The 19986-nt window shown below is 37.6% G+C and overlaps 1 protein-coding gene across 2 annotated transcripts; it reads left to right on the forward strand.

Moving 5' to 3' along the window:
- Positions 1-775: 775 nt before the first annotated feature.
- LOC149026909 (uncharacterized) lies at positions 776-19741 on the forward strand. Of its 2 annotated transcripts, XR_016173660.1 has the most exons (13): positions 776-1342; positions 4885-5031; positions 5134-5248; positions 5343-5437; positions 7495-7595; positions 9385-9422; positions 9987-10222; positions 13234-13327; positions 13435-13625; positions 16647-16866; positions 17378-17545; positions 17963-18933; positions 19128-19738. XR_016173660.1 is itself a non-coding variant. In XM_089157227.1 (12 exons), the coding sequence occupies exons 1-12, from the start codon at positions 1124-1126 to the stop codon at positions 18124-18126; spliced, it is 1788 nt and encodes a 595-aa protein (XP_089013353.1). In that variant the 5' UTR covers positions 776-1123; the 3' UTR covers positions 18127-19741. The 2 variants fall into 2 exon arrangements, 1 of the variants encoding a protein (XP_089013353.1); XM_089157227.1 differs by having other exon boundaries at positions 17963-19741.
- The last annotated feature ends 245 nt before the right edge of the window (positions 19742-19986 follow it).

A 19986-nucleotide genomic window follows, 5' to 3' on the forward strand; every position in this document is an offset into this window, starting at 1 on the left:
ATTAAAATTTTGGCCAGAAATCTATTTTTTCACAAAAGAAGTATTAAGAAATAAAAAACATTGCATATGATACAAAGGGAGAGAGAAAAATATTAAACTTGTATTTACATATTTAAGCTTAACCCTTCAATGGCATCAATGTACGTAAATTATAAAACCATGGAACAAAACTAGGCCCTTTGATTTTTTTTCAACAAAGAAGTGGGTTATGGCAGCTTTTTATTTTTTTGGTTACAGTTATGGCAGCTTTAGAAATACCAAACGTACCAAAGCCAGCTTTGTAGCTTAGAAAAATTGCATCTGTCAGTTAGTGGGCCTCGACTTCAGGGACCTGGGCCCTTAGACCAAATTAGACCAAATGCCCGGGTGGATCTCACTAACCTGGCCGCACCATGTGACATTTGGGCTCGGTTCTACATCCTAATTTTGGGCCTCCCATAATCGGATGGTCCATTTTGTCACAGGAAGGAAGCCCATCAGTTCGGCCCAACTCTTATTTTGGAGCTTAGATATTTATTGGGAAAAAATGTGGTGACTGTAAGATGACGGTGACACGTCAAACTCTCCTCTAATAGATGTCAGATTAGAATCTATTAACCAACGTTGTGCGATTGCTGAGCCTGATGACAGCTGGACCAAAATCAGGTTCATTTCTAACACTGAAAAATTTCCGATGACAACTACGTTACTGATTGTTGTTGGTTTTTTTTTTTTAATTAATTTAAGTGCTAACAGCTGCGCTTGATTAGATATAGTATTTCTGTTTTTTAGCAATCGGTTGATTAGATATACTCTTACGCTTAACGGGAAAAATCGTAGCTCTCAAACTAGAATCCGTGATTACCGACTCGCAATCCCAACTATACAGTGTGGTGGTTGAGTACGGAGAGGCTGTGATAAAGTGGGATCGGTTCTGGAATGTTTCTCGATGGAATCTTTGTTGATTTGTCTATGATCGATCAACAGAAGAACCAATTTGAGAAGTGATTTGTTTCAGTGCTTCTCTTTCTTTGCTATTTGTTGTTCGTTTCTTGACTCGGTCGATCAGTTGTCGACCGAAATACCTTGGAATTTTTTAGCTAGTTCGTCGTTTGTGTTCTTTCCTTTTGGGGAAAGCTTTGTCATGGCGCCCCCATCAACGGTTGGAGTAGCGGCAGCGCCGCAGGGAGGCGAAGCGCAAGGAGGACAGCAACAACAACGGCGGCAATCTGGAGGATTTGGGCTTACAGGAATAATAAGGATTGCGGTGTTTTGGTACTTCATCAACAAGTTCTTTGCTCCTAAGCGACCTACTGAACCTTCCCAGCAGATCCTCAATCTTTTCAACAAGGGCGAGTCCCTGGTTTGTCTCCTTAACTTTTCATTTTTGTCTGGACATAAGGACTGGAAGAGAGAAATTTAGGCATATAAGTTTGCGTACTTTCCTAATTAGCTAGCTAGCGTTGTATTTAATGTCTTTAATTTCTGTTATCTTGGAACCTATCACTAGACCAATTGACAACTTGGAATTGACAGTGAGATGTGGTAACTGGAAAGAACCTGTTCCACGTGTAACACGAAACATCAAGAAAGCTGCTTAGAGAAGGAATTTTCCCGTGCCTTGATGTGCAAGAGAAATTTATGATCGAAAAAAAAAAAAAAAAAAAAAAGCTAATGAGAAGAAATCCCTTGCTATTTCGTTGTGGATGTACTCCCGCACATATGTCACTGCAAGACATTGGATTACTCTATTTGCCTGGCTATTGAAGAATGTGAAATATTGTTAGTCTCATAGAATTTGGTTATTTTGTGCACGCTTTATGCATTTAATGTATCAAGAAGCAGGTTATCACATAAAATGTGGAACTTTGTTGCTTACTTGAGAATGGTCAGACGGTGTTAGCTGCAAAGCTATGTCGCAGGACTTTTGGTCTCTTAGTGTTCCTGCTTGGTTGTTTTTTCTTCTTCTGAATCACTGGCCCCATTATTAATGTTGTGAGTCAGTGAATTAAATCTCATATTTCATGTGAGAGAACTAGAGCTCCATGGGAGTATCATTAATTTAAAGTTTAAGAATTTTTGCCTAGTAAACTAATTTGTTCTTGATATGAGTAGAATCTGAAAATGTCACAACACAGAGTCAGTTATGCAACACTGGAGCACTTTGAAAATCTCAATTTGGTCTTTTATAACTTGACCTTGTTATACCGTATCATTATTATTCTCGGAGTTCAAGTCAGTGCAATACCATCTCTAGATGTTCTTGATAGTCCAATAATTCCATATTTTGTTTGATTGTTTGTATTGGTAATGCTAGAGCATGGCCAAAATGGTTTATAGGGACCCAGAAAAAATGGGATAGAGCATGTAGGATGGGCTTTTAGAACAATTTTGGAAAGCTCAATTTAGAAGTCATTTGTAACTTAACGCTGTTGCTATACTGCATCATTGTTGCAATCAGAGACTTAGAATTCAATTCAAAGCAATAATATTTTTAGATTTTTTTAATAGTCCCAAAGTTCCATATTTTGTTCTTCTATTGATTGTATTTGTAATGGTAGAGCAAGGACACTGCATGGATCTTCATGGCTAATTGAAAGAATACCTATAAATGCTGCTCTGATGAGCCTGTAAATGTAAACAGTTCTTCACCTTTGTAAGTCTTTTAACTTATAAGCTGTTTCTACCTCAGCTAAGTATCCTGTCTATTTTAAGACATGGATGGGGTTCAGAGTTAGAGGTTTGATTGAATTATATCTTGTTAAGTTCCATCTCTTGCTAGCTAGTTAACATGATTTAGGTCTCTATGTTAAAACTTGAAAGCATGCACAGTACTTGGTTTCAAGTTTGGTAAGAGCTGTAACGTATGTCAGCTCTTTGTATTATTTCTTTCCTTCAGAGGACAAGAAACTAATGGAGAAGTTTGTAATTTTTCACAGCAATTAATTTTTATAGTCTTTGTAGAAACAGATATAGGCACCGGTAGGAGAAAGTAATACCGCCTCTGTGTTTCCTGTAATATGGGATGTATGTACAGTGAGAAGTGGTTAATATGTTATGCTGGCACCCTGATTTAGCTTTAATTGCTAAAGTTCATCTCTCTTTATGTCATGCCAGATATAGTGAAGTTTCTAATGCCTGCAAAGTTCCAACACTTATTCTGCCAAAAATAGCATTTGCACATTTTTCTGGCAAGCAAATAAGGCCTGGTTTGATATTCTGATAGAAGGATAGGTGTTGATGTAGCCTTAGGTTGAAGGGTTTCGACTAAGTGACAATAATAGGATCTCTCAAGAACCAACTCAAATTTTCATGTTTATATTTGGGTTGAATGTTAAACAGTGGTCGTGAAATGTTAAAAGATTGCTTGGGTGATAGTGTGTTTAGGTTAAAAGATTGTTTGCAGGACAGGATGGTTAAGATGTTTTCATATGGAATGAGGATCTCTGTCGATTTTGGTGGGTTGAAATGGTTAGGGTTTCCAGATGGGTATCTTAATTAGGGTTTCAGGTGATCTGTTTTGGTCAAGAGTTGGAGGGTGTGTATGGAATAATGTAATAAGTTATTGTGTCAAGTTTGAAACAAATACGATAGGTAGAAGTAGGTTTCCTGAAAAAGTTAGGGTTTTAGCCTTTTAGGAAGGTAGGTAGTTTGTTGGGGTACACAAGAATGTGGGTTGTAGTGGTTGTAAGGGGCTGTACCTTAGAGGGAACTTCAGTAATGTTATATGGGGAGTCCAAGAATTCAAGAAAGGGAGTAAAACCTTATGGTAATTTGTTGTATTCTATTGATTTTCAGAAGAGGATAATGTGTATAGGCTGTGGTATGAATTTCAATGATTCTAATTGTTATTTTGGACTTCCTACAGGTTGTAATGGCTAGGTTTAGGGGAAAAAAATTAGTAAAGGGAAATAGGTGCAGGAAATCAAAACATTAAAAAAAAAAAAAAACAATTATGGTTGTCTTGTTGGCTTTAATTCAGCTTACTGTTGTTGAAAATCTGCTAGAACAGAAGCTTGAATGATGGAAGATGTTATTGGGAGGAGAAGAGAAGAGAAGTATGCATTGCCAATAGCACCAAAACTAGAGAAGTCATAATTTTTTATAATATTCTCTAATCAATGGGTGGATGCATCAGATACATGTATAACTTTTAAAATTCCTAATTTGAGTCATAAAAGGACTCCTAATCAGTCTAAAGGGCTCAATGAGGCAATTTTGTTTAGCTATTAACAATTATAATCTAATTTGAATCACTGAATTTAACTACTTGTCCCATGTACTAGCATTACCCTTACTTTATGGGCTTATAAATTAGTCGCATCAAATCAATAAACCCAAAAATTAGAAACCTATATGTTTATAGTACCCACCCAAGGGTGAAAATAAAGTATTTTTTAGGCTCAATTGATCCATTTGGTCATCCTTAACTGCGTCAGATGTTCCTAGAATGCTTTTGATTTGACCCTAGTATACTTTATCACTGTAGCAAAATGTCAGAGTACAATGCAAAATTGTATCCTTTTTTGATGCACAATGATTCATTATCAATACATGTTACTTTTATTGGTAAGGGAAGAAAACTATAGTGGTTAAGGAATTCTGGTTTCAAATGTAACCATTTTGGCTATTTTGTTTGATGTTGGATGTATTTCAATTTTCAACATGAATTATTGGTGAGGGAAGGAAAGTATTGATACAGCATAAGGTACTAGTTCTAGGATAATTTTATCCTAGTATGTTGGGGCATTTGAGTACCATTTTGGCCTGAGGACTAAAGAGTAGTAAAATTGAGTAATCCAGTTCTGGTTTTAGTGTATCCTTCAATCTCATTGTATGTATTATGCTCTTGTTTCCTTTAGTCTATTTCTGAGCTTAAGTTGACTACACTCCTTCTGTGGCCAGGATATGTGGCTGTATCTGTCGGAGCATGAAAAGTTTAATGACTTCAGTAATGAGGGTGCCCTTGTTTGGCATGAGTCTAACATTCCATATGCAAGCTGGGGACCTGATGGTACAAGGGCTCATTTTATGAAATATATTCCATCAGAGGTATTGTGAAGGGATGCTGTAACGTGATCATTGTGATTTAGTTCCCTTAATCCTGTAATTATGTATCATTCTTACATTATGATTTCATGTTTCTTACTCCAGGCTTTGAAGCACAATGGTACTTTGTATGCTCATGTTTTCTTTGCACGTTCTGGTTTTCCTCCAGACCCTAATGATCCTGAATATCAACCATTAGCAGCATTTGGAAAGACACATTGTAAGTATCTATATATGGTCTTTAGGATGTTTTGAATAGTTTTGAAATCTGGATTTGGTATTATATGTGATTCCTCTTTCGGCGCTGATTTCAGCTGTAGTGACATACTTACCCAAGTCAAAAGCTGATAAGAGAAAGAGCTTGTTGGGGAATCCTGAAGGCTCTAAAGAGGCGGAAAAAGTATCTGAGGTGTCTGCTCTCTCTTTATCCTTTTTTTTTTTTTTTGGGGGGGGGGGGGGGGGTTGTTTGTGAGGTTCATCCTTATGTGCCTAAGTTCATTAGTGTTTGATAATCTTACCTAAATCTGTCTTAGCACCTTGTTGTATTATGGATGTTGAACTTTCTCATGGATACTCTTGATTGATGACTTTCCCTATAGGCGTGCATGTTAGTCAGAGGGAACAACAATATTAGGCTGAAATGTGCTTCTTTTATGGGTTGGTTCTCCCAGTTCCCTTGAATTTTTAAAGGTCATTCTTTTTCTCTTATTTCTTTGTGTGAATAATAAATATATACTAAGCCCCAAAGGGGAAACAAGGGAAAGAAGGGGATAGGAGGTACGAGGGGGGAAAGACAGCAGGCGGGGTACTTGGTAACTACACCAGGCTAAGACAAAAGAGAGGAATCTAGGCCCCAGGTAACAATAATGAGTTTGTTCCTTAAGGTGTCCTCTAAAGGTGTTGGATACAAGGAGGCCTTGGAGCAAACGTCTTTGTAGATGGTCTTCCAATCTGGTTAGAAGATCTGGATTTGGTAATCTATCTATGAAGATTGCATTCCATCTAAGTATGGTGGATGTGCCAAAAGGTGACCTACCGACTATGTCAGCTGTTGAGGGACCACTAAAAGAACCACCTGCACTCAGGGTCAAAGGATGGGGGCACCTATCTTGGGGTCAAATGGAAGATAGGGTGAGAAGCCAAAAGTGCTTGGTAATGGGACAGCTAAAGAACAGATGGGGGTTATCTTTGTCTTAGGTAGAGCAGAGATGCTAGAGGAGATCATTTGGATATAGTAGAGGAGATAATTTGAAGATGAGGGACTGGATGGGGAGGCAATCGGAGAGGCTCTCCAGACAGTGGAGGGTTGCCTAGGAATATGGCTTTTGAACATTCTGTTCCCATTATAGTTCTTACTGGTGGATTTACAATGCAGTCAAGGTCTATCCAGTGTTGGTCCAAAAATTGAGTCCAATATTGCTAGATTTTCTACTCTATCTACTCTTTCATGTTTCCCTTTGATTATTAGAAAAGGTGAAGTGATTTTGCTAGTGGAAAGTAACCAGTGTAGGCAATGGTCCAGAGAATCTGATAATAGTGGGTTGTAACAGAGTACATTTATTGCCAACAGATGAGGAGGCAATTTTCTTCATCATATCCAGAGTACACAATTCAGTTGAGTTGCCTCAAATTGCACTACTGGATCTACTTTGTTGTTTCCCTGGACTTTAAAGAGAGGAAAAGTTGTTCAGTTGATGGCAAGCACCATCTGCTGTCCCAAATTTGATCTGCTATCTGTTAGTTGCTTTGGGTCTTCTTTGATATATGATGGTTTCAGCAAATATCAAATTGGTTTATTGCCAATCTCATTTATGGATGGTCTGTTTTGAGGACATTACAGAGGGAGGAACAAGTCATAGAAACTTGATTCTTATTCGAATTGGGTGATGGGTCTTTTTAAGATCTTGGTTGCTGACACTCAATTCTATTGAGGCTGCATTACTGTGCCTGATAGACCATCAGCTTTGGAGCTTACTTGGATACCTAGAGCGTTGACTGGAGAAGTTACAGATGTCATTGAAAAGGCCAGTTTGTTTCTGGACTTTTAAGTCTTAACATAATGAATTGTTCAAAATTACTGTAGGAAGTCACTTTTTTAAATACATTTTCTACCTGTTTTTATGGCCTTGGGTGTATTGATAATTTGATATAATTCATTTTGGTGAGAGTTTTATGTGGTGCATCTCAGTAGGTCTCAGAGAATAGGAAACTTTATAACCTCCTTTTAAAATTGATCCAATGAGCAAGTACAAGGGGAAAAAATGCGTCTCCCCCCCCCCTCTTATTTTCTTTTGTTTCACGTCTAGTTTAGAGTTTAGACACCTTACTGAATTATGTTCTATCTTCTGATATATGCATCAGCAGTGGTTAGATTTATTGCATTTTCTCCTTTTTTATTTATTTCATATTTCAGATAACATTTTGATCTTTGAAGATTATATGTTGCTGTTGCTGTTGCTTTTGCAGGTGGCTGATGAAAATCTGATTGATTCAAATGATGGTCCAACAGAATGGGTTCCCTATTGGAAACCAAATATCACAATTAATTTGCTTGATGATTTTACAAGGTATTGTTGCCTACAATGTTAATTTTCACTTCTTGTGTCTAGGATAGTCATGTTTAGTGAGAGTATGAGCATGGAGTCATCATGGAGAACTTATGCAGACAAATTATTATATAATCTGGGTGGTTGGATTAGCCTTTATTGAATCATATATGGGCCTACTCAAGTATGAATTAACTCAATTGATAAGCGCAAGTGGTGAAAAGCATATACTTGTGACTTGTGAGTAAGGCCAATGGTAGAATTGCAAATACACAGAAGTTTATAATAGGATGGGTAAATTGGGGAGTAGGCTAAAGAAAGTAAATGAAAGAATTGTGGGAGATGGGCCATATTTTGTGGCTGGAAGGTTTGATTTCAAGAGATGTTCTTCTTCCAGTAGGTCTAAAATTTCAGGCGAACGATTGCCACTTAGAGTTCCATTGAATCTTCCAGATAAGCACCCAAATCTGGAGGCCAGAAGGATGTGGGAGAACCCGAATATAATCCAGGCGGTAGGTGTTAGAGCATTTAAGTTGCAGGCTTTTTCTCTCACAAAATGACCAACTTGGACTGGACTAGGGCTGTCCAAAATGACAAAATTTCCCTGTTGATGAAAAATTCTCCATGCTGCTGGAGTGGGCCATTGGGTGCTGGGCAGCAACCCTAAGTCTTCTTCGGCCATTAGTCCTCTCTTGAGATGGCCCAGGATCTGGTTCACATCACGGCTACTTCTATTACATCTATTCGAGCCTTCGAGGCATACTGGGTAAAGGCCTAAGTGATGCACATCTATTCTTGCAACTTCTCCTGTTATCTTAGGTCCACCCTTGGCTCTTTTAGTCCTTCAATCCATATCAAATCACTCCTCCATATGGGGGCATCTAAAGGCTTCCGTTGAACATGGCCGTGCCAACTCAAACGACTTTCATGTAGCTTATCACTTAGTAGAGCTCCTCCAAAACCAGTTCTAATATGATCATTTCTTACATTATCCTTCCTAGTTTTGCCACTCATCATTTCTGCTATGCTAAGTTTATAGTATGATACTTTTTAATGGCTCAACACTGCACCATACTTCATAGCTGGTCGTTATGATAGTCTTATGAAATAATCCTTTTGAGTATAAAGGAATGCGTTGATCACACAAAATCCCGGGCGCACCTCTTCACTTCATCTATCCTATTTTATTTCTTTGGAAACATCATCTTCTGCATCACCTTCTTTATTTATGATGATGACTGAGCCTAAGTACCTAAAATAATTCCTTCAGTTAGAAGTTCACTTCTAGGTATTTATTGTCTGCACTGTCTAATTGAGTTGAGTAGCGTCTTGCTTGGGACCTCATGTATGCATGTATGAATGGAGGCTTCGTTTTATAACAGACTATCACTATAGGTTTTGACTACTATAACTTTTTTCTCCTGAATGGCTGAATCATGCATATTTATTAACAAACCTGAGCTAAGGGTATTTATTTGTATGGCTATGCAAGGTATGTATCAACAGTCTGGGGTCTAGCTTATGGTAATACCCTTCTGATGATGTGTATGTTTCAGCAGATTGGGATACAGTGGGTGAATGGCATTGAATAGTCAATGACTCATTCTGATGTGTCTAGTTATTTTTTCAGCTTAATTGCATAATTTTGTAAAATATGCTTATGCTACTAGTGAGGTTTGTGGTTATATCAATGACCGTCGCTGGTGGATGTCTTGTTCATGTTTTCTCTTCTCATTGGTTTTTTTCGTTTGTATCCTTTCTGGTGAACTTAGTGATTTTTAACATGCTTATCCTTGGAATTGTTTTGCAGATACCCCCATAATGCTATTCCACCAAATGTTGCTCCTTGTATCCTTGATTCTTATATTTTGGCTAGTCATTATTCACTTGAATTGGATGGTATGCCTATCCTAGTATTCATCATATTTGTATGATTAGTGGTGTCTCTCCCATTATTTACAGATGTGTGCCGATCCGTCGCTGTTAGGCTTATTTCTAAATGTCTAAAAATGCCCTAATTATTGATATTCTCCAAGTGATGGAAAAAGTATTAAAAATAAAGGAGGATATCAAGATTTAAGAAGAGACTCCCTGTAGTTCATCTCATGTTAGCATATATTGAATGGATGTCTTGTTTATTCATATTAAGAAGTGCAGCACAGGCTACAGCCCTAGAAAACAGTCTTACTAAGATTGCTTATTTGGAGACACCTCATGTTTATTGATACTTAACGGTGCTTTCTTGAGTTATACAGTGTTATATTAATTCTTTTCCTTAGCTATAGGGTATTTTTGTGGAAACTGAATCTTCTTGTAAGTTTTGGTTAGAATTGAAGAAAATGAATGTCCAAGTAAATATTGGTTTGAATTGAAGTTATTTGCGAGTATTGAGTTTCTTGACACGGACTGCAGTCCTGAATACTGAACCTAGTACAGGGAACTACTATCCCATTATCTTCTTCAATGAGTTTTGGTTACTTAGGGATAAGTTGATCCCGCTCAACGAGACAGTGACAGAACTACCATTGAACTTGGAGGTGGGTCCCATAAGCTTAACAAAGTGGCAGCTATTCCTACAAATTGAGCAGTCTTTCCAGGTTCACCGTAGCTATGGGAGCATGCTGGAAGGCGAGGCTGATGAACTTAAGGTATTTTACTGAGTCCCTCTTTTGAAGATTGTGTAATGGAACTCATACTGTTTGTCAGCAGCAAATTATGATTTCATCTTATGCTGCTCATAAATAATATGAATGTCATATGGGTTTCCCTGCCTGCCTGCTTTCTTCTTACATTGTATGGGATGTCAATTAATTCTTTTCTTTTGGATTTTCAGTGGATTTTTTTTTGCTTTAGTTAAGTATATCTAACCAATTATTTCTGTTCTGTTGATACATTCCACGCTGTCAAACCCCGCATAAGCTACATAGGTTCAAGGTATGATTGTATGCTACACAACACACCCCAGAGTCCAAGATCACATGGTTTTTAGGCCAATCTCACATGTACCTGATATCACTCCAGATACGATTTTTACAAAACGTAGTGCTGAATGTTATTCTTGTCCATTTGACTTTTAATATTTTATTGCTCTACTAGACGAGGTTAGAATGGTTTTGAATTTGGTGGAAGTCTGTGAGTCTCCACAACCTCAAAAAGTTCCAAATCTATATTCCATGCGGATTTGCAGAGACACTTCTTCTGCCATGATTTGATGGAATCAATCCACACCGATGAAGCATCTAACCTTAAAGAACTTGGAACATCGTCTTCGTCAATTTCAATGATTAACAAGATAATGAAAGAACAACAATTTATACCATAATCCATCCTATGGTCACACTTGATCAATCCTAGGATATACTCCCTTTAAATTTTCCATCATGGTCATTGGTTAAAGCTTGAGATCGCAGGGTTTTCCCACCATGGGATTCAACCAGCATCCTTTCTTGTTTCTCCTCTTTGTCTTCTTTTTCTCTTCTCCCCCTTATTATTTTGTTCATTGTGCTTCCCCACCCCTTTTATATATATATATATATATATATATATATATATACATATTTAGTTGAACTAGGACTCTCTCTCTCTCTCTCTCTCTCTCTCTCTCTCTCTACACTAATCCCATGCTCTTTTCCTACTTTTTTATGTGAACCAGATTCAGGGCCTAGGGTAGCATCCCATACCCTATGGTCCTCTAGTACCAGCAGGGCTATTTTGGTAATTTTACTATGTTTTAGTTGAGCCCTCTTAAGGTTTAGTTGGGTCCAGTATGTTGGTGGGACCCTAAATCTACTTTCATTTTTGAGATTGAATAATTATTTGTTAGGATATTAAGGAGTCCTTGTCAGGTTAGGATTCCCAAGTTGTAAGGGAGTCCCCTAGTTGTAATTGATATAGTAAGGTATTAAACAGAAGAAAACCCTCAATATCTGAAGCTTCCTGCTTAAGATTACTGCTCAAATTTTTTAGGGTTTTGGTTTGTTTTTACTCTGTATTTTCCGGCAGTCACGTTTGTTTTGTGAACTTAAGAGGGGTGAAAGAGGAAAGGAAGGATGAAGTTGAACCATTAGTTAGGCTGCGTTTGTTTGCTGGAATAAAGGTGGGTTGGGAAAATTTTTGAAAAAAGCAAACTTTTGCTACTTTTCCTTTAAATCCTAAAAGTGTGCATTGTTTAGTTGCTTGGGGTGGGAAAGTTAGAGACAAGTTTCCTTAAATTAAGGAAACTTGTTTGGTGAGGTGGCAACCTAATTTTTCCCACCCCAAGCCTTTTCAAAACCCCACAAAATGTGTGGGACTTTGTGGAAAAGTTTGGAAAAGTAAAATTTGGGACCCAAAATTAACACTTTTTCACACTTTCCTTTCCTTTCCTTTCCTTCTCCCTCACCCCACTACACATGGAGCCCACATGTTTTTTTTTTCCCACCCCACCTTTGCAAACAAGCGCAGCCTTAGGGTTTTAGATAAAAAAAACAATATAGAGGAGAAACCTAGATCTCAAAATTGTAACTAGTGAACATATGGTGCAATGTTTATTGTGCAAAGTTTATGGTATATCTCTATTTAACCTTCTAGTTTTGTCCTACAAGTACTATACCTTACCTTTACAAATCTGGTGTCTTGGATTTGAAGTTCTTCAATTCAGCTAGTGAATGGGGAATTAATTCTATTTGTATTGATCTTTTTGCAAAACCTAAGTGAACAGAAAACTTTGTCTTGCTGGTGCAAAGTTATTGAGTTAGCAAGGTGACATGATGTTGGTGACATTCTAGAAAGCAAGGCAATGCTAACATGGCAGCGAAGTGCCCAAGGCACCAAGGAGCTTAGACGCCTAAGCGTTACTTATGTGAAGCCTTGATAACTATGCGCTAATAAATTTATTTAGGAATTTTCAAACATGGAATAAATCTAGATGTGTGAGGTGCATTAAGATTGCAAGAGCTGCAGGTGTCCTTGGTGTTCACAGTGGTCATACAGTTTCTTGATGTTTTGGATGTGTGAGCTGCTTTAGTATTTACATGTTCGTAATTAGTTACGGGAGGGCACGGAATCGTTTTGAATTGTCTCCATTTCTTGCAGGAAGTAAGGCTATTGATGCAGTACTCCAGCATTCTTTTTGTATTAAAAATTTCCTCTTTGTCTATTAGAAAATATTTTCATTAATGGATTGAAGTGAAAGACCATTTTCTTGAAATATGTTTCTGTTTCTTTTACAGTTCAACATTTTTGGTTAGAGATTTATCTGGTTCATTTAAAACTTTGCGTGGTAAATGGTGCAGATGGATTAGCACTTAGAGGTGCTACTTTTAAATTTACATGAGTATCTTGGCTACTAGTTCATGATCTGAAATAGGAACACCTGTTTTGGGGTCCGTCCTTTAATGATATCCATTGGTTTTGATTGCTGTTCTTTTAATGAAAGGCTGTTATTTTACAGGAATTCTATATTATCTTAAAACTGTTGTGGAGAAGCTCTCCTAATCTCAAGTGGATTGCTTTTGCTAATTTTCTTTTGTTGAGCCCAAAATTTTTTGGCAAGAGGTTTCTGGTCTACACTTGCCAGTAAACTCTTCCCAGCTTCTCCCTATTTTTGTATGTGTGATTGATTTCTCTTTTCAGCCACAACTTTCAAATTCTGACTGCCCCTTCTTTTGTCTCACTACAGAGGGTATTTTTGGAAGGGAATCCTATCCTTCTTGTGGTTACGATGGTTGTGTCATTACTTCATTCTGTGTTCGACTTCTTGGCATTCAAGAATGGTATTCAGAAGTTACACACAAGTGTATTTAGTCTTCTTATTTTGCAGATACTGATGGCATTTTTTTGTTATAGACTGCTAATTACTGTTTCTGTGAACCCCTTGTAGATATCCAGTTCTGGAACAAAAACAAATCCATGGAAGGACTCTCTGCAAAGTCAGTTGTCGTTAGCTTTTTTTGTCAGCTGATTGTGTTCCTCTATCTTCTTGATAATGATACTTCATGGATGATTCTGGGAAGTTCTGGCGTTGGTGTTTGCATTGAGTTCTGGAAAATTGGCAAAGCAATGCACATAGAGGTATGTTCACAACTAACTGGAAACTGATAATGTACCAGATGCTTAGAAAATGTTTGACTACTTCATGTCCTGTATTAATGCATGGAGTAAGCGTATATGAATGAAGGGAAGCTAGGGATATGACTGGCTTGCTGCCATGCCCTGAGAATTGCTTTGGATGCAGCCAAGAGTCTTCTGCACTAATGCAAAAACAACGTACATTTCTTAGAGTGCATTTTGATGCAGACCTAGGTTCCAAAGCACTCATATTGGTTTGCTAAGGGCCATTCTAGTGTAATATAATTCAAATCAACAATTCTGTGGTAAATGTGAAAACTTTTCAAACTAAACAAAGGGTGACATATTTGTAAGCAGAATCTTAGAGCCTACATGGCGAAGACAATGGGATACAGGAGTAAGGAATTAAAGTTAACATTGAGGACAAACTTGAAATGAAACTAAATATTGGGTGAAGGATGAATTATGAATCAAGATGTACATTCTTGGAAATACTGAAATAATAGCTAACAGAGTATAAAATTCGATAGATGAGGTTGTCTTCAACTTCATGATGGGGTTTCTTATTGCTGACCAGACCTGGTACAACTAGAATACTGGTAAGAGTTCATGACACTATGGTTTCTGTAATCATCCAAGCACAGCCCCAAACTCAACTGTTTCTTTACGAAGATGATGCTGTAACAGAGTGGGGTTGACAGGAAACCAGATCTGGTTTCAACTTTCAAGTTTCAATCTCAAACCAGGGAACTTTAGAAGATCAAATCGTAGGGTTTAGGCAGCTGAGGGGTGATGGTCTGTGAGGAATATTACTACATACATGAAGCCGAAGTCAGATGTACCACCACAGAGAACTGGATGTGGTTACTGCAAGTTATTCATGAAGAACTGAATAGGAAGGGAATGAATAACAGAAAGTAGGAGAAGAATAAGGAGAAACACGTGGTGATGGGGTGAGTTACAAGGAGTAACTAAGAAAATAGATGTAGTAGCAGAATTCGAGACTTAAAGAAGGGAAAAAATTTGTAGAGAGAAACCAGATAGAAGAAATGGGGAGAAGCATAAGATCTGGAATCTTTTTTCTTTTCCCACTATGATCTATCATAACGAGTCCATTTAAAGAAAACAAATGTCTACATACTGTGAAGTGGTTTTTACTGTCCACGCCACTAGTACATGTCCCAATATAAAACGGCTGCTGCTATAAATAAAATTGAAATAAATTCCTATAACTGAAATAGAAACTAAATTCAGGGCTTGAGCTTGGGCCAGAGATGGTATCTCTTAGAGCCTCTAATTAGGCCTTGGCTAAGGCTGGTAGGAGCAGCCCCCAGATGTCCTGCATCTCTATGGGGGAGAGAAGATGAGAGATGGTACCTGAGATGTGAGAGAAAATCAGAGGAGATTGATTAGAGCTGCACACACAGCTCTGAGCATCTTCCTGTAGGTACTTCCATTAATTTCATTCTAAAACATCCAAGTTGAATTTAATGGGGTTGCATGCTGCTTTGTAGAAATAAGCCAAAAGTATCCTATTCCTATCATGAACGTGAAAGCTAAGAAGTAAACTCTAAGTACAACTCAAAAAACTCCAAGTCCTTGCTATTGACGACCAATAGGATGAAGATAAAAGGAAATTCTTTTCCTTATATTATCTCTAACCCTAGGTCTAATTGCTTAAAATTCCCAGCTGTGCCCTATCGTGAAATTTCATTATCAAATCATCCTGAACATGGGTTCACTGGCTTATCTTAAATTTAAAACAGCTTTCATTCTTGGGCCCAAGTCTCCCAGGTTGCCTGTGATATTCTGGTAGCTTAACTATGTCTTTGGCACTTGTTCAAACCTGAACTGAAAACCTGCAATGATGCTTTCAATCTACCTTGGTAGGTTGGCCTGGCCTAATGTGTTCTACTTGGTAAAGCCCCAAAAAAGGTGAGAATGTGGAAGAATATAGCAATGACACAATAATTGAATATGCAAAATGGTGTACAAAATCCTTCAACAAATTAAGGATCGAGTGACCGATAAAAATAAAAAATAAAAAATAAAAAATCGTGTACGCCTGTTGACCTTCATATGTTAACCCTGAAAATTTCTAAACTTTGTACTACTTAATCTTTCAACTTGGATCATCAGGAGTTTCCTTTAAGTAGGGACTCTCTTAAACTGAGTTTGAACCATAGCACTTGTGGCATGCATTCTGGAGAGGTCAAATCCAATAAAGAGAAATCTTTGTAGTATTGGTGTTTTATTGGAAGCAAGTTCTTGGTTTTTCTCCTTCCCTCTTCCCTTGCTACAACATCTTGGAATACTTAGGCAAGCACTTGTGCAAAGTAGTCCTTATCTTTATACCGTGTTTCCTATGTGTCACGGGGACAACATTTGTTTCTTGTCTTCTTCCTCTCTCTTTTTTTTTTGTTGTGTTGGAGGGGGGGGCGAGGGAGTGGGATTCCTGATTGGTAACACCCAAAAATAATTTTACCTAAAGTAGACTATGAGATGGAAGAGAATATCAGAATGGAAGGAATAGTAAGAAACAACCAAAACCCTGCCTCACCAGTAACACCAAAGACTGCACCTCCTTGGAACCCTCAACTGGCAGAAAAACAGCTATCAGAAAAAAACAGAACCTCTGCAAACAAGGCACCCTCTATTTAAGCTAGCAACACAGCCTCTTGATTCTTGGTTGCTTGTTGGATGATTCTAACCATGTGCTTTCTGATTTTGATATTAATGAATCTACAAGTACAAAAACAATGACACATGTATGACATATAGAACATTGTCTACTGGTAATTCGTTTAAGAACCAGTCAGTAAACATGCATGACAGATATCTGACATAAATTTACTTGCCTTCATTTTACTCCTTATAGAGTTATGGGTTCATTTTGTTTAAAATACTGGGTGTAGGTCAGCAGGTGCAACAAGTCCTATTTTATCCATAGTCTGGAAATGTTCCTCTCTATGGATTTGAGACAATAATGATGGTTTCTTAAATTTAATTTATTTATATCTCCAGATTGATAGAAGCGGAAAGATACCCATGTTGAGATTCCGAGATCGGGATACTTATGCGAAAAATAAAACAAAGGAGTATGATGATATCGCGATGAAGTATCTCTCCTATGTGCTCTTTTTCCTGGCGATATGTTCTTCCATCTATTCGCTCATGTATGAGCGTCACAAGAGCTGGTACTCTTGGATCCTTTCATCACTCACAAGCTGTGTGTACATGTTTGGTAAGAAATTTTACTTGCTCTCAACTAATTTTGGGATTCCACTAGCCTCTTACAATATCCTTAAAACAAATTTGACTTTTTCCTCACATAGAATGTTTGTAAGGTAAAGCATCAATGTGCACTTATTTTAAGGTGGCGCAGTAATTCTTGTGGACAACTTTAGGTACCAATTTGGACGAGATTGTTTTATGAATGCTTTTGTCCTAAACAGATAGTATTCATGCTTAACGTAGTTAGTAGTTGTGTTTGTGTTTGTGTTAATCGGTGCTTATATGTGTCCTAGGCATGTTTTTCTTGGGCTGGGTACTTTTGATCTTGGCCTAGCCAGCCAATGGTGCAGCTGTATTTGTACGTCTGTATTTCTTTCTCCTGTCTGTGGAATCATGGGTTTTTATGGCTTTACCTTGATTTAGTTGGGAACTTGAATACCTATTTTGATGTTTGACTATCATTACTGAATATTATGATATGTTAGAATGGACTAACAAGTTCTTTTTATGTACTGCTGCAGGTTTCATTATGATGTGCCCTCAGTTATTCATAAACTATAAGTTGAAGTCAGTTGCTCATCTTCCTTGGAGACAGATGACATACAAGTTTCTTAATACCATCATCGATGATCTCTTTGCTTTTGTCATTAAAATGCCCTTGCTTCATCGACTATCTGTTTTCCGAGATGGTGAGCCATGAATATCGTATCTTTTTATGTTTATCTGGGTACCTTAATTTACTGTCTGCTGTGGGCCGGAACGTAATTATAGTCCTAAGTCACTGGAGAAACAAATACCAAATTGACTATTGTTTTAAAATAATTTTGTTGCATTATTATGATAAACAAGGACTCATTACACTCATTTCATGAGACTGGAAAAAAGAGGTCCTTTATATTTGGTGACGGATGACAAAGCAGTGCATCAATGCTTCAGCTTTATTGTCGTCATGTCACCAACCTAGGGTATTAACTTTATTTGAAACTTATTAATATGATATTACTACATTTGCAGTAGCTACTGGATATCTTCTTTGCGGGCTTGACTGGTCATTGACTTTCTTCTTTTTTTCCCCCTTTTTGTCCCTTGTCTCCTGCCCCATCCAGATGTTATCTTTCTGATATATTTGTATCAGAGGTGGGTCTATCCAGTTGACAAGAAGCGTGTGAATGAATTTGGTTTCGGTGGTGAAGATGACCAGATCACAGATGGTACTGACTCTGCAGCAGCTACAGCAGCTGTGAGGGCTGATGAAAAGAAGACCAACTGAGCAGGTTTACATATATGAACAGCACTGTAAAATTGAAGTAGGATCCACACTATCTTGCACAAGGGTTTCCTTTAGATGAATATCATTTCTTATGCACAATTTCCTTTATTCCTAAGGTATTTAAGGTTATTTTTGGCCATCCCCGCCTCGAAAAGGCAAAATTTTTATGGCCAAGCAGGATTAGAACTATTTGGACATCTTTAGTTTTTGTGTACTTTATATATCTGGGGATAGAGAATGGTAAAATGAATTTTGGTCGCAATAAACTTTTTTGTTTCTGTGTATCAAGTGATGAACTGTCTCAAACTACATTGCTTATTATGCTTGGCATACATTGTTAGTCCATTTAAGCTATTGTGCGTATTATGGATAATCCAGATTAGACTCTTGACACAATTAATCAGGGACAGCGAGTTAAAAGCTCGTAGGCTTCCTGAATAGAAGAACCTCATGTCTGAAAGGAGATTGCTCCCGAATATGTAGACTGATCATAAGTCTTGCATGATCCTTTGTGAATGTGAGAGGCAAAGCTAGAAACATCTAGTGGGCTTTAAACTGGTTAAGAATGTGGTTGTACTGTCCTTTGGGCTTTGTATGTCAGTAGGTTATAAGTTCCTTCTGTTATTTTGAAACTTTAGTCTTCCCTTGCAGATTGTTAGCCCATGTTACAGAAAAAGAGGGTGGTTTCTGATTCAGGAGCTTGTGTTGCTAACTAATATTGTCTTTAGTAGCCCAAGAGTGTGATGTGCAGAAAATCATCCACTGGTGATGGTTGCATTTCCAATGTATCCTGAGCATTCTTCACTGGTATGAGATCAAAACTCTTCTAGTAATCTGTAACTTTTCCTGGTGATGGTTTTCTGTATTAGTTAATACTCGACTGGATCTACTCTCCCGTCTGAGTTGATGTGTCTAAGAATTGTAGTTGGTTGATCAAATGTTAAAGGTTATGTAATTGCACGCTAGTTGCTGCTGGTGAATATATCATGCTTTTGCTGTAGGTATTAGGACCAGTATCAGCAACAGCTGATTCTGATATGGAGATAAAAGACTCTAAAAGAGCACCATACCGTCATAACATTTGCTACACTGGATGGTGTTTCATTCTGCTCACTGTAGAACCTTATTTGACTATATTGGTATTGGTAGAACTGTTGAATTAGCAGTATTGATATCAGTACAGGCAGGATCCTCATATTTGGTTGATCTGGAATGATAAAGAACACGGGTAGAACTATGAATTGAACTTTTTTCCCCTTTTATTGCTTTCCTCTCTTCCAAAGAAAATCAGGGCTAAGTTGTCAGATATGGACCGTTCCATGTCAATTCATATCATTATCATATTGAGAAATCATATTGAAATTTGTGGTAGCGAATACAGAATCGGGTATTCTGCATTCAGTCACACCATACACATTCAGGCTTAACTAATTTTGTCTTCAATACTGGTATGGAAGAAACTATCTTCTCTTGGTGTAGATATCATTATGGTTTGCTCCATGGACAGTTCTACGCCCTTGCAGTCTACGAGTTTGAATATAAGGAAAATAAAGGTAGGGAAGTCCAAACAAAATAAAAAATTATATACATTTATAGTCACAGCCCAAGTCAATGTGAATGTGTTGGTGAACTTGGTTGCAGTTATTGTACCCACGAGGGGGGGGGGGGAGTTATGTTGCTGTCAAGTCTGTATTAAAATCATACAGAACGTAAAAAAAAATAACGAAGTTAAGTGGTAATAGAGATATTTTGCATTTTATGATTAATATACATATATGAGAGATGGAAGTTTCCGCTGTTCAGACGTTTTTCTGGCACACATGAAATTTCCGAACCCAGTTCCTCACTTTGCCTGGATTT

Source organism: Hakea prostrata, chromosome 1, assembly GCF_041222555.1.
Source record: "Hakea prostrata isolate BN-2017 chromosome 1, UWA_Hpros_2, whole genome shotgun sequence".
NCBI lineage: Eukaryota > Viridiplantae > Streptophyta > Magnoliopsida > Proteales > Proteaceae > Hakea > Hakea prostrata.